A 14026-nucleotide genomic window follows, 5' to 3' on the forward strand; every position below is an offset into this window, starting at 1 on the left:
ATATTGACAGCCGTAAAAGATTTGCCCAATAATATTACAGCCTAGAAAAATCTAGGCGACGGCGGCGTCACTTCCGGTGGAATATTCCAGCGGATTTATCCTGGGCTCTTTAAAAGGACGCGCCTGAAAAAGCGGCGGTGAAGTTGACAGGTAAACGGACATATGTTCTGTATATGCTGCTGACAGGCTGCAGGTTCAAAACACACAAGTCAGATTAAGTGACACAGAGATTAATCCGCGTGGGAACAAAAAGAAAAAAAAGATAAAAGGAAGGAAAGATAATTAAGATTCGGCGTGTTGCGCGCGTTTAGACGTCTCCATCATTGGACTTGTGTAGACTTTGTAATCTTTGGAGGTCCTTTCAGGTAAGATGAGACGCACTTCATGTCTGTGCGGCACCTGCATCTTCAGTAGAGTCGTGATGAGGTGTTTTAGGATATAATCTAGGTCTGTTGTGCATGACTCGAGGCTCTGTGGAGGCTGTGACGCAGTTGCTGCAGCCTTTTCTTCGAAATGCTGGGATGTTTGACAGCTCCAAACATCCACCTGCTGCTTTACATCATCGGTTATTATCATGCATGTGCTGATGGTTGTGTGCGGAGAGATGTTGGCTGCGAGGTGTTGAGGATAATCGTTGCGCATTAAGGCCCCCGCTGAGCAGCTGTAACACAGCAAGTGGTTTAAGAGGCAGAATAACATTTGGAAAGCATCAGAGATCACTGAGGGCTGAATAATGCCACACACAGGAGCTTATATATTTGAGATTGTGCTCTTTGAAGAAATAAAAGCAAAGATAATTGAGGCAGGAAGGGTTGGTGTTACGCACATGACCAAATCCATGACCGTGAAAACTTTTAATACTATTTTAAGTGTTATTTGTATTGTTCTCTAGTAAGAAAATATGTTCCCAAGTAAAATATTCTAGACCTTAAAACTCATCAAGAACCCTCACCTCACTGCGATGGCATGTTCAGGTAAAATGGGACAGTGGTGTTTGTTTTTTGTTTTTCAGTCCATTCAGTCATTCATAAATTAAGTCATGTAACCTTATTGTCCATTAACTTCTCTGCCATGCTCTCCCTGGTAATTTGCTGCCTCTCCTTGATGCCATAACACCAGTACTTGTCTACAATAAATATGCATGGTTGTAAAAAATGTTGGCTAATTCTTGGCTATTGTGGCTGACAAAAATAAATACAATTATAATAAATAGAATAATTGATTTTATGTTGTCTGACAGCCTAAAAACATACTGGTTTCACCTTTCAAAAATGTCCTGTTTAAACTGAATTTTTAGAAATAAAGTAAAAAATAAAATAACATAAAATAAAATTTAAAAAAAAATATGAAAATGTACATTAAAATAAAAAAATAAAAAATAGAATGCATTATGCTACGGTGTTTAACACTAGTACTCGTCTACAATAAAGATGAGTGGTCGTAACAACGTTGGCTAATTCTTGGCTATTGTGGCTGACAAAAAGAAATGAAAATATAATAAATAAAACAATTGATTTTATGTAGTCTGACAGTCTAAAAACATGCTGTTTTCACCTTTAGAATATGCCCCATTTTAATTGAATTTTTTTAAAATAAAGTAAAATAAAATAAAGTAAAATAACTTAAAATAATATAAAATATATTCAATTGAAAAAAGACGATAAAAATGTGCATAAAAATAAAAAAAATAGAATGTGCATTATGCTACGGTGTTTTAAAAAAAATTAATAATTGTTTTTATGCTGTCCGACAGCATAAAAACATGCTGGTTTCGCCTGAATGCAGCACTCACTTAAAACCCTCTCCAATCAATAGTAAAGTGCACTGTGAAAATATTTTAATTATAAGTCAAAGAGTTAATAAAATCAGCCAGTGATTTTTTAACCTCTGCTCTGCCCATCTTAGTTATCAGTTAAAATACCAATGAAAAATTATTGTCACATATAAAGCACATTTGTGGTAACAACATGCTCAGTGACTGGTGGCTAAAGAGCCCAACATGTAAAACCTTATCTGTCCCATTTTACCTGACGTCCCACATTACCTAACACGTGGGCGTATAGTTTCCAGAATGGATCACCTCAAATCTTATTAAGGACTGTTTGTGACACGATGATGAAGTTCATTTTTATTTCTCGTTTCCAAATATCATTCTTTTGTATATACAGCTCAGCATCATGTATCTAATGCAGAAGCACGTCTGATTCTTTATTTTGCAGCTGATACGCTGTGAGCCAGAGACAATCATGATCCTCCTGACTCCCTCCTCTGGTACGTACTTGTTTCTCAATCTTACCTGATAATCTGGATTACTGTACATGGGCATGGGTGCCAGAGATTAAAGCCTGGGTCTGCTTGGATCAAATTAGGCAGGAAAACAACCACGGATGTGCTGAGGGAGTTAGACGCTCCGACTAAATAACATGGAATGTAAAAATAATAACTTTAATTTAATTTCTGTTTGACCATGATGTGAGAGAAATAGCTCATTATCACAGTACAGATGTATTCAGTGCTAAAATGTAATCAGAAACAGAATCAGAAATATTTTATTGATCTGAGGGGAAATTATTTGTTAGTCGCTCTGATGTAAAGAAAAGAGAATTATAAGTAAGAACAACAGTATTAAATAAAAGTATGTAAATATAAAGCAATAAAATAGAATAAAGTAAAATAAGATAAAATAAAACAAAATAAAATAAGATTGAATAAAATAAAGTGAAATAAAAAATAAAATAATGTAAAATAAGATAAAATAAAATGAAATAAAGTAAAAGAAATAAAATAAAGTAAAACAAGATAAAATGAAATAAAGTAAAATAAGATAAAATAAAATAAAGTGAGATACAATAAAATACAGTGAAATAAAAATAAAATATTATAAAATAAAGAGAAATACAAATAAAGTGAAATAAGCTAAAATAAAATGAAATAAGCTAAAATAAAATAAAGTAGAAAAATAAAATAAAGTAAAATAAAATAAAATAGAAATGAAAATGTACATTCAAATAAATTAAACAATGAATGTGCATTATGCTACAGTGTTAAACATTAGTACTTAAGATATAAAAATATTAAAAATAAAATATATATTGTCACTGTGCTGAGGCTTTAAGTGTGAAATTTAACTACCATATATACATCAATAGAAAAAAGTAAACATAGAAAATATGTACAGCTATGTGCACAGATTACAGATTACTAGTTAGCATGTTTAACATTTAAAAATCAAAGTAGTGTAACTATTTTAATGTTTTCAGCGGTGTGATGTAATTTATTTGATTACATTTCCAACAAATGTTTTAAACTGGGCAATAAAGCTGATAAATACCAGGTAATATGCTGTGTCAAAAGAGGACAATGCAAAGCAACAGATTAAATATTATATTCAACTTATAAACTTTTTTGCTGAAAAGAATATATTTGTAATCACCAACATTTTCACCAGTAACTGTAACTATTCACTCATATATCGTGAAATCATACTGCAAATTCACAAACCTCATCCAATAGGACATAAAGAATCAAATGTATGACTGCTGTATGTTAACTGCATTTTTATTTGTGCTATATCGGATTATCATAAAACACAGTGAAGTTTACAGTTGTCCAGTTAGTTCACTTTGGATGATCCACTGTTATGACTTGGTTTCCTTGTTTTCTGTTGAGTCCTTTTTTTTCGTTACCAGGTAACATAGCAGGGTATTACATAACAAGAGCCTTCCCATCATGCTTTGCAGTCATTAGGCAGCAATCCAGAAATAGAGACCTGCTTGAATTTGACAGTGTGTCTGACTCTGGCTTTATCCCAGTGATCAAGACAGTGAATTAGAGTCAAACTTCACCATCAGATCTGCAACCTCACTGATTATGATGCACATGTGCGGCTCTCTGATGATGTTTACTTTGATTCAAGTTAATAAACCTGATTAATCATTTGGCAATGACATGATTTTCATACAAACTGCAGGCTGTTATCTGCGTTAACTGATGTGCTGTGTTTAACCCATGATCAGTTTTCAGATAATGATAATAATTCAAATGCCAGGTTGTAATTTGTTAAAAAAAAAAAACAATCCAAAGTGAGAAATGGAAAGCATGCTGCTGTCAAGTAAAAGTGCACGTTCATGTTGGCTTTTTGCTGTGTCTCATACGCTGTTTTCTTTCAGATGAAGAGTCTCTTGAACTCGCCTGGCTTTGGAATCACAGGAAGTTCAGGGTGAAAAACACTTTAAGGGTTGCTACTGCAACACTGAAACATATTTAAAACTTTTGCAGGTCATTTATCTGTGCATTCTGTCTTGGACAGTACTATGACTTGAGAGAAAGTAATAAACTCACAAGGGAGGAGGCCGACAGAAATAGAAAACAAAGATTTCTTTGTTGGACTTCATTAAAAAACATCACAGCTTTGTGGGGGCAGAGGCAGGTTTTGGCTGGAGCGAGGCAGTGTCAGCAGTCATTCCATCTTGCTGACTGAGATGCAGCGTTTCTATCGTTCATACTGCAAATTTTGCCTTTAAAAAAGTAAAGATATCAAGTTAAGTTGACTGTAAACAAATGAAACTATTACAATTGGCGATATAACCCCCAAAAAATTAAACAAGGGGAGGGTGTAGATCTATCTTCATACCACGCTTGCGGTTAAAGCCCAGGCTGCAGTGGTATTAATAGATTTCAACAGTGAGCTCTGTGAGTGCTGCTGCCATGCCCTTGTCTCGGGTCACTACGTTCAATCAGGCTAATTGATCTCACGTCTGGTATGTGTCAATGCAGTAGGTCCAACTCACTCTCACTATAGCCAGTGGTGTATGTGGTAGTTCCCTAAATGTTCAAAGCTTGTTCCCCACACCAGTATCTGTGTGTATTTGACCCCTTATGAGATTACATCTGAGCGCTAACACTTCACATGCATCCTGTTCAGACATGTATCCTTGTCATGTTTTTTTTTTTTTATGTGTAAATATTATCTACTGATGCTGAACTTTACTGCATGCTGTTATTTTATTTTGTAACAGTTAAGATGATAATGTTAATTGCATAGCTATGGCTGATAACGAGGCACTCTGTAATGTTGCATGCTGTAGGCTGCGAATGAACGAATGTACAGTAACAAATGCATTTTAGTGATCTGAGAGTGGATGACTGTATCGTAAAGTCGGTCTCCGTCCAATAAACATACGTCTTGGTAAGTGATGCTTCTTTTACATTGGACAGGGGAATCAATTTTAAAGTTTTGATTTAAATGTAGTAAAAGAAAGAAACACACATATGCAAACATATAGGCCTACTATCATATCCTGCAGTATGGATTCCCACTAGATGGGGTACAAAATATCATTCAGTTATGACTGTAAAGCATTAAGATTACTTCCTTTTTTTTTTACTCTTACTGGGATATAGTTATTAAACTGTTCCCACACAAACAGCTTCATGAAAAGGGAATGGTGACAGGATCATAGTAGGGATCTAGCTTTTAGCTTTAGCACAGCAGAGGTTATCAACGTGACACAGACAACTACTAACTGCTGTTGTCGTGTGGTCTCAGGTCTCTTCCAGTGTACCAACAAGCTCGTTCTGAGTGATGAAGCCACGGGACTCCAGATCAAAGAGTTTGCACGTAAAAATGCAGCTAATGCTCTGTCAGTCGCCAACATGGTCATGGGCATGGCCTCCATTCTCAGCGGTCTAAACGGGTGAGTAAACACATTGTTACTGGATTTTACTGTCAGAAACATACAGAAATAGATAAATTAAAATACTGCAGTAAAAAGTAAGGAGTACCATAGGTTTTTGAATTCAAATTTTATTCATTGTTGTGGCCCCGAGGGGCCAAAAATATCACCAAAACATAAAAAACAAAAAAAAATTAGCAATACATATCACCAAAACAGAAAAGACAAATACTAAAAAATACTAACATATAACACACTAACTCATATTTTTACCTTGGGGCCAAAATATTTATGAAAATTTTGTCATAAAACCATAGGTAACACCTTACTTTAAAATTATATATATATATATATACATATATATATATATATATATATATATATAGACTTAATTACTTACTACTGCTTATTACTACTTAATTGATTTTTTTTTTAAGTTTTTTAAGTATGTTTCTTTGTTGTTTTGTTTAGTTTTCTTAAAACCACAGGGAAATCTTTATTTTTTATTCATTTATTTTATTATTTTTATTGTCCTTTTCTTCTTCTTGTTTGTTTTTTCTGTTTGTTGCTGAAAAAATGGTAACAATTAGTAGGACCAGTGGTATGTTTTTGTTATACATTGTTATTGTGGTTTGTCCCTCAGGGCCACCGTACTTACTAAAAGTTTGAAACCATAGGCAAGTCCTTACTTGTTGTTAAAATTATTATTTTAATACTATCATAATTTTTAATGCGTTTTTTTAACTGAAAAAAGATAACAATGATTACAACCAACAATGTTTTTTTCATGCAGTGTTGTTGTGTTTTGCCTCTCAGGGCCACCGCACATTAAGTAATGCTTGTAATGATAACAGATCTCTGTCTTTACCAGATGAACTTCTGATAAAGTTCTAGTAAGAAAATGAAAAGGCCACTGTCAGGAAGCGTGATCTTAAGATCTATTTTCTCTGGAAGAATGACGATTCTTTATCTCTCTTTGTAATCCTCCCAGCACCAGTCTCAGCCCTCCTGCACCGTGGAGACACTTCAAATATTCTACCCTTTGAAACGGGTTGCTGTCATCAAATAGCTAAACCTAGCACTCACTTGTTTTTGTCCAGGCACCATCATGCTGCATGTTGGCTGGTTCTGATTGGCTACCTGCTGGATTTGGCAGACGGAGCAGTTGCCAGGCGACTCGATGCCTGCTCTGCACTGGGTAAGTGGACTGTTGTGGTCAATAGCTCTTACCAAAGATGAACTTCAGCTGGCGTGTTGTTGGCAGGGCTCGCTGCACAGTCCTTTGTCCGGACCTTCTAATTTGGCTGCGCAAAGTCATAAACAAGGGGAACCAGTAAAAGGAAACCTGAAACCCTGAAATACTCTGGATAGTCTTACAAAGTCCCCAACAGCAGAGTCATGCATATTTAATGTGATGTAACTTGAACTTTATCAAATCAGTTTCTTTTACTATATTTCTAAGGACGTTACACACTTTTCAGGGTGGAGATTTGAGTGTGAATGACATGACAGCTCCTCTGTAGCCTCCCGATTAAATCAAACATCCAATGCGAATGCACAGCCTATAAAAAGTAGCACTGTGGCTTGTTTTCAGAAGATCACAGCAGTGTTTATATTAAACCAAGAGGCACAAATAGCTGTTTTACAAGCCTCCTGTGTTAAAGTTCACATTTTCTCCGAAGCCCAAAATAGCTCCCAGGTGCATCACAATACACCGCTGGCTGCACATTTCAGGGGGCTTTGTGTCCCGACAGGGTTTTTCTGCATGACTTTGCAGGTGGATGTTGTTGTGCCCCCCCATGTATTTTTGTCAAATGAACAATCACTTTCTGATTAAGCAGCCTAATTCCACGGGATCACGCTCCAATTGTCTCTGTTATCCCGTTGCTTTGGGTTCTCTGCATATCTGAAATTGCTAAAATTGTTGACCCTGGGCTGTGGAATTCCACCTCGGTCATTCGAGCCTGTGGCCTGAATCACCTCATCCTCATCTGCTGAAAACATGCTCCGTGCTCCTGAGGGATAAAGAGACGCGGCAGTGGAGAATGTTGTTTGTAGAATGGCCTGTCGTTGGGCTGACACTGAAATTTCCACTTTGAAAATTTTGCACGTACACCACCCGCTGTCATGTGTCAGTAACACTGGCAAAGACCGTACTGGAGAGATGATAACATATCTGCAGTGACTTTAATAGAATGTAAACTCTTGACCAGGGAACTGTCACATTGAAATAGAGTAGTAACAGAACAGCTGGCGCTTGCTGGTAGCTTTTCTAAAGCCGATGATTCAGAATACTCTATCTAGCTATCCATCTACCTATCTATCTATCTACCTATCTACATTTCTATCTACCCATCTACCTATCAATCTATCTACCCATCTACCTATCTTACCTATCTACAATTCCATGTATCTACCTATCTTCCTATCAATCTATCTACCTATCTTACCTATCTACCTATCTACATTTCTATCTATCTATCTATCTATCTATACCTACCTATCTACCTGTCTATCTTTATCTTCTTGTGACGCTCACAGCGCCACATCAGTGTTCATATTTGTCCTTGTCCTGTTCAGGTGCGAAGCTTGATGATTTCGCTGACTTCACAACATTCGGGATCGCCACGTCGTTGCTCCTAAGGACATCTGACCTGCTGGACAACATCCTGTGCGTGTGTTATGTCCTGTCCGTGTTTGTCCGCCTCTGTTTCTTCTCAAGCGGTAAGTCCCAAAAATGTAGTTATTTGTTACTGTTTGATGTATGCTGCTTACTATTTAAAGGATGAAGTGGAGATGTGTTCTGGTTTGGTCACCAGGGATTCCATTCATGTACCGCGGCCTGCCCTGCATCTACTCCTCAGCCATCCTGGCCAGTGCCTCTCTGCTGTCAGGGGGAAACCTGGCAATGCTGCGGGTCATTGCAGTGGCCATGATCCTCTTTATGATCAGCCAGAACTTCTATCCCCATGACAGAGTGCTGGAGTCCCAGGCCTGGAAGAAAGTAGTCTATGCTGGAGGTAAAGTATAATTCACTTCTCTCTTGGACAAGACCTTAACTATCAGGAGTAATAGTTTCATATGTAAGTAAAGTATCATTCATATTAGAATGCAAATACAAATTTCAGGTACAACATTTATCATCTGCATGTAGTAGTGGTATCTAGCCATGTAGATCGGTTCAGGGTTTTTTTCTGTCAATACATGCAGCTGCTTTTCATATTAAAATAGACACCCCAAAATTAAAAATACATATTTTCCTATTACCTGTAGTGCTATTTATCAGTCTAGATTGTTTTATGTGAGTTGTTGAGTGTTGAAGATATCGGCTGTAGAGGTGTCTGCCTTCTCTTCAATATAATGGAACTAGACAGCACTCAGCTTGTGGTGCTCCATGGTCCCTAAAAACATTTGAAAAACTCAACAGCAATGTGTCTTTCCAGAAATCATGACCCAGTTACTCAATATAATCCAATGGCCTTGTTGTGAGTAACTATTTACTCCTACCGAACTACACCAGCCAACCATATCACAGCAGCAGAAGGAAGCGTGCATCTACTCATGGATGAGACATGAGTGGCATCCTCCTCAGCTCAGCTGTAACGTTAGCTAGCTCAGTGGTGCTGTAAGTGAGCTAGTAGTAAATGTCTGCTTCCTACAGCATGTTCCCGCAGGAATGTGATCTAAAATCATGGAGAAATTAACAACATCAGCAGCCAAGATTACCTGGTTCACTGACGCTAGCATGTAGCTACATGTAGCAGTGTACTTGCAGCCAGAGAATGACTATAACAGAGTATAGATTTTCTACCATAAAAAAAAAAAAAATCACCAATAAAAGTTTCCAAACCAAAATCTTCACAATGTTCCAGCAGGAAATAAGATCTTATATCAGAAAGAAATTAAAAACATCAGCAATCAGGATTACATGTTTCCCCAATGTAAACACTTGGCAGTAGTGAGCCTGCAGCAGATGACCATTTAAAGAAATCCAAGCAAAAGGAAGAGTGCATCTATTCATGACCGATAGGCTCATGCTCGTGACAGACTGAGATGTAAACATTTATGACGTTAGCTAGCTCAATGGAGCTAGGTGAGCTAGCAGTATGCGTGTGTTTGTAAGGTAATTAAGCAGAGCTAGTTCGTCTAGGGTTTGACAGTATACAGCATATGTGTCAAACTCAAGGCCCGCGGGCCAAATGTGGCCCGCCACGTCATTTTATGTGGCCCGCGAGAGCTTAAAAGGTCTGATTGTCTAAAAATAAATAGGTCAAAAGCGTGATTTGACCAAAAACTACATTTCCCACAATGCATGTTGATTATGTTACTCGCGAAGTGACGGCTTCCCGCCACTAGACGGCAGTGTTTCCACATCATTAACATGATGCATATTTTTAACATATTTAACATTAAGGAGTAGTTACATTTATTTTACATTACATTTGGTTACATTTAGTTACATTTATAAGTTACATCTGGCCCTTTGAGGGCAGCCATTATGCTGATGTGGCCCTTGGTGAAAATGAGTTTGACACCCCTGGTATACAGGATGGTGTGTCAGTCAGAACACAGGAATGAACTGCACTGTTTCCCAACAGGATTTACTGAAGAACTCTAACATTCAGTATTGTCATCAGTCTGGATTAACATATAAATCACCATTAGGTACTGGCGGTTGACAACAAGTTATAATAATCTACTGTAAGGCCTAAATAAAAATGCCTGTATACATATACAGTATATCAAATTAACCAACTAAAACTTTTTCAAAGATAAATGTATCTATAAGCATTAAATAATTATTTAACAGAACAGTGACCTGAAGTTACATACAGATGAGAATATTACACTTCAGAGAAATAAAAAAACTTTATCTATTAACAAAGTAACAAGGGACAATGGCAACACCCTGTGGTTAAATGAGGGTACTATAATGGTGTCACACATAACAGACATTTCTCCTCACAGGGAGCAGCTATTAGTCTCAGTTTTCACAACAGCATAAACGGTACTTCTTTGTCTTAAACGTATGCCAAATAACAGTAACTAACGTAATATTTCCTCCTGTCAATTACAGTCTATGCTTTGCAGCACTACTGGGATATCTCTTAGCACATTGCGCACTTACGTGTTCTTACACTTAGAAAATACGAACATACCAACAAAGCAACAGGCACTTGCGTTCCATCATTGACTCAATGGATTACACAGGAAGGATGTTAACTGTCATCGGTAAGTGACTCCAAACCACGAGGCAAGGCAGGCTAAACTGTTATACTCACTCACTTTCCACACAACGAAAGGCTAACTTTTAATACGTCATCTATGCCCGGCACATGTCAGTAGTAATCATCATTAATCATTTCTAAGAGTCTAAGCCTTTTATACAGCAGGTGTAGTTTGGTAGAGAGAAATTAGTTCCTAAATGATGTCTGTGGATTATCTTGAGTAACTGGGTCATGATTTCTGGAAAGAGAGATTGATGTTGAATTTTTTAATTGTAATTTTTGGCGCTTTAAGCACCACAAGCCAGTGCCATCAAGTTCCATTATATTGGAGATAATCTCTACGGCCGATATCTCCAACTCTCGGCAACTCACATCAAAACAATCTAGACTGATAAATAGCACTACAATATGTATTTTTGATTTTGGAGTGAACTGTTCCTTTAACACTCAACTTCTATTTTCTTTTGTTTCCAGGGGTCATCATGGTGTTCTGCTCTTCCTTCCCCCCTGCATGCGTGTACTACCTGCTGTGGTCAGTCTCCTACATTTTATTCCCAACATCCCTTTGGAGCAGTAAAGTGTAAAATGGGCGCTGGCCGTGCCCCAAAACTCCCAAATAGTTTACCTCTGACCCATCCGGGTGAACTGAGGCTTCCAGACTGCTGCTGCTTCCTTCTGTCATGAGGATCCAAGCTGAACATGCTCATGCTCCACAGGCGAACACTGGCTCTATTTGACCTTTATTTTAACGTGACACCTCTGAGACAGAACCCACACTGAAGACAGTTAGAGTGAGGGAGGGGAAGGACATTTTAATGTTACTAGTAATGATTAACCTTCATGCCGTTTTATGTAATTGTTGCATTTTTACTGAAGCCGGAGGTCGAATGGCTTGTTCCACAAACTCAATTTTCATCGGGTTTATCTCCTATGTAATCTCCCTACTTCGGTATTAATCCAATCTTTCATTGATGTTGTGAGCACGCAGCAGCAGGTCAGATCATTTTCTCACAGGATAATACGAAAAGAAATTTCAAATTAAATAATGACATCGATCTCATATATTTTGGCTTCTAATTTGGTTTTTAGAATGTTTAATTTTGTAATCTCACAGGAGATCACTTATTCTGATGTCCACAGTGTTAAGCAGTAATTAGTGTTCGAGTGCTCCAGTATTAAGGGAAAGCATTTAATCTATTCTATACAAGATTTCCAGTGTCTTTTCTGGTTAATCTAGAACACAGTATTGAGCATTCATACGGCACTATGATCAGTCTTGTGTTAACGACTAATGTTTGCATCAGGGTCGGGGTCACTTCACTTTCATTCAGGTCAGGATGTTTCTTTCAAATCCACCTCTCCTCTAAGAACCTTTCAAACATGATGGTGCAGTCATTCCTATGATTAGAGTAGCTGTTTGGATGTATGTTTTTAATAAGTTCACTTGAAAGTCAACTGACCCTGACTCTGGCCTGTGTGAATTTAGTTTTTCAGACTTTTAGCTTTTTGCCAATTTGTGGCTCTGTCCGAGAAACAATGCGTTAGATTTCCATATTCCTTCTGTGTCATTTTATTCAGTCATTGTATGTATTTGCCTCTGTTTTAAGAGGCATTGTAGTTTAAATTCACACTGAATCACATCTCGTAGTACTCCTCTGACTATGGCTGAAGCAGTGACATCAGTGCTGCAGGCGGAGTCAGGAACACGAGTGGACGTTGCAACCCGTAAATGGCACCGCAGCAGCAGTTTTCTGCCTCGTGATTCAGTGTGAATTTGCCCTCAAAGAGCGACAACACACAGGCTGCAAATCCTGCTTTTCCTGCCACCTAGTGGGGAAGAAATCACCTCACTGTAAGCTCTGCCTGGTGTTGTAACATTGCACTACAGTTGATGTTGGCTGTGCTCACAAATGCACCGGACCAGTAGTGATAGAGCTGCGGTGAAACTTTAAAAACTCACAAGGAAGGAGAGTTTAAGTGTGTTGCTAATCTTTAACTTGGCCAATATTCAGTTTGAGGGACATCATTTTTTTTTGTAGACGGGTCCTTTTTCACTCACAGTTTTAGTTCAGTGATTTTAATGATTTGAACCCTCTCATAAGCAATAACTCATAGTGTTAGCAATTTATCTAAATCAGCCTCCCTGATAGAGTATTTCTAGGGAAAACTAAAACAGTATTTTATAAATCAAGAAAATTAATACAAAAGGTTCATTTCTTCTGGTTCTGATATCGATCTAAACTCACTGTGGTTCTTGGCATGGCTCTAATGACTAATCTGATTAGAATCTACAGTGTTAGGTGCATACACAGCCTGAACACAAATCTACTCTAGTACATTCAGCTTTCCTGTGTGGGTGCTTTGGTTTTCAAACTGTGAAGTCACAGTAATGTATGCATCCCAAGAGCATTACAGATACAAACACTGTACTTTGCCCAATGATTAAAGAAAATCTTAATGAATAATAAGATCTGTGCTTTTACATTTACTGTCTGTATATTTTTGGCAATAAATAAGTAATAAAGAAACGACTTGTTTTCAGTGTCATTAATTCATCACAGTAATGTTTTACTGTAAAACTGTTTATATATATATATATATATATATACATATATGGGACAACGGGGTTGTACTGAAATTTTCAGAATTGGGGTCAGAGGTCACCTACAGGGTCATTTCAGGAGTAAGAGTAATCCCAACGTTAGATACGTATACGGACATGAATGGAGCCTTCTTGTTGCATCCAACATTCATTTCATTCATATTTGTGCATGTTTTCTTATAATTTACAGATACGGACAAAACAAAGCGACACCACTGTCATCATGGGGGCATTGTAGTGTAGTTCAAGTGAGATACAACCATAGGTGTCACAGTGGGCACTGTCGACCTGCCATACATGCCACTTTCTCAGTTAACCCAGTAAATTTCCACTAACCCTGCCTCTCCACCACACCCACCTCATCAAGCCAACTGCTCTCACCTGTGGATCATTACCTCTGCCAGTATAAAGACTCCTGCTTCACAGACTCTCCTTGCCAGATTGTTCTTTGTCAGTCAGTGCAAGACTTTCCAGCAAGTGTTCTCAGACTGCTTTGTTGTTGCTGACCTTGCCTGTTTCTG

The 14026-nt window shown here is 37.7% G+C and overlaps 1 protein-coding gene across 5 annotated transcripts; it reads left to right on the plus strand.

Annotated features, from left to right (window-relative positions):
* Positions 1-61: 61 nt before the first annotated feature.
* Positions 62-13431, plus strand: tmem269 (transmembrane protein 269). 5 transcript variants are annotated; one of them, XM_033628962.2, is made up of 8 exons: positions 62-150; positions 2220-2271; positions 4170-4219; positions 5549-5696; positions 6776-6873; positions 8256-8399; positions 8495-8695; positions 11378-13431. In XM_033628962.2, exons 4-8 carry the CDS (start codon positions 5656-5658, stop codon positions 11485-11487), a joined length of 594 nt encoding a protein of 197 aa, XP_033484853.1. In that variant the 5' UTR covers positions 62-150; positions 2220-2271; positions 4170-4219; positions 5549-5655; the 3' UTR covers positions 11488-13431. The 5 variants fall into 5 exon arrangements, with proteins under 5 accessions (XP_033484853.1, XP_033484851.1, XP_033484852.1 ...); XM_078169820.1 differs by lacking the exon at positions 62-150 and adding an exon at positions 157-365; XM_033628960.2 differs by lacking the exon at positions 4170-4219 and having other exon boundaries at positions 69-150.
* The last annotated feature ends 595 nt before the right edge of the window (positions 13432-14026 follow it).

The sequence above is a fragment of the Epinephelus lanceolatus genome, chromosome 8 (assembly GCF_041903045.1).
Source record: "Epinephelus lanceolatus isolate andai-2023 chromosome 8, ASM4190304v1, whole genome shotgun sequence".
Taxonomy (NCBI): Eukaryota; Metazoa; Chordata; class Actinopteri; order Perciformes; family Serranidae; genus Epinephelus; species Epinephelus lanceolatus.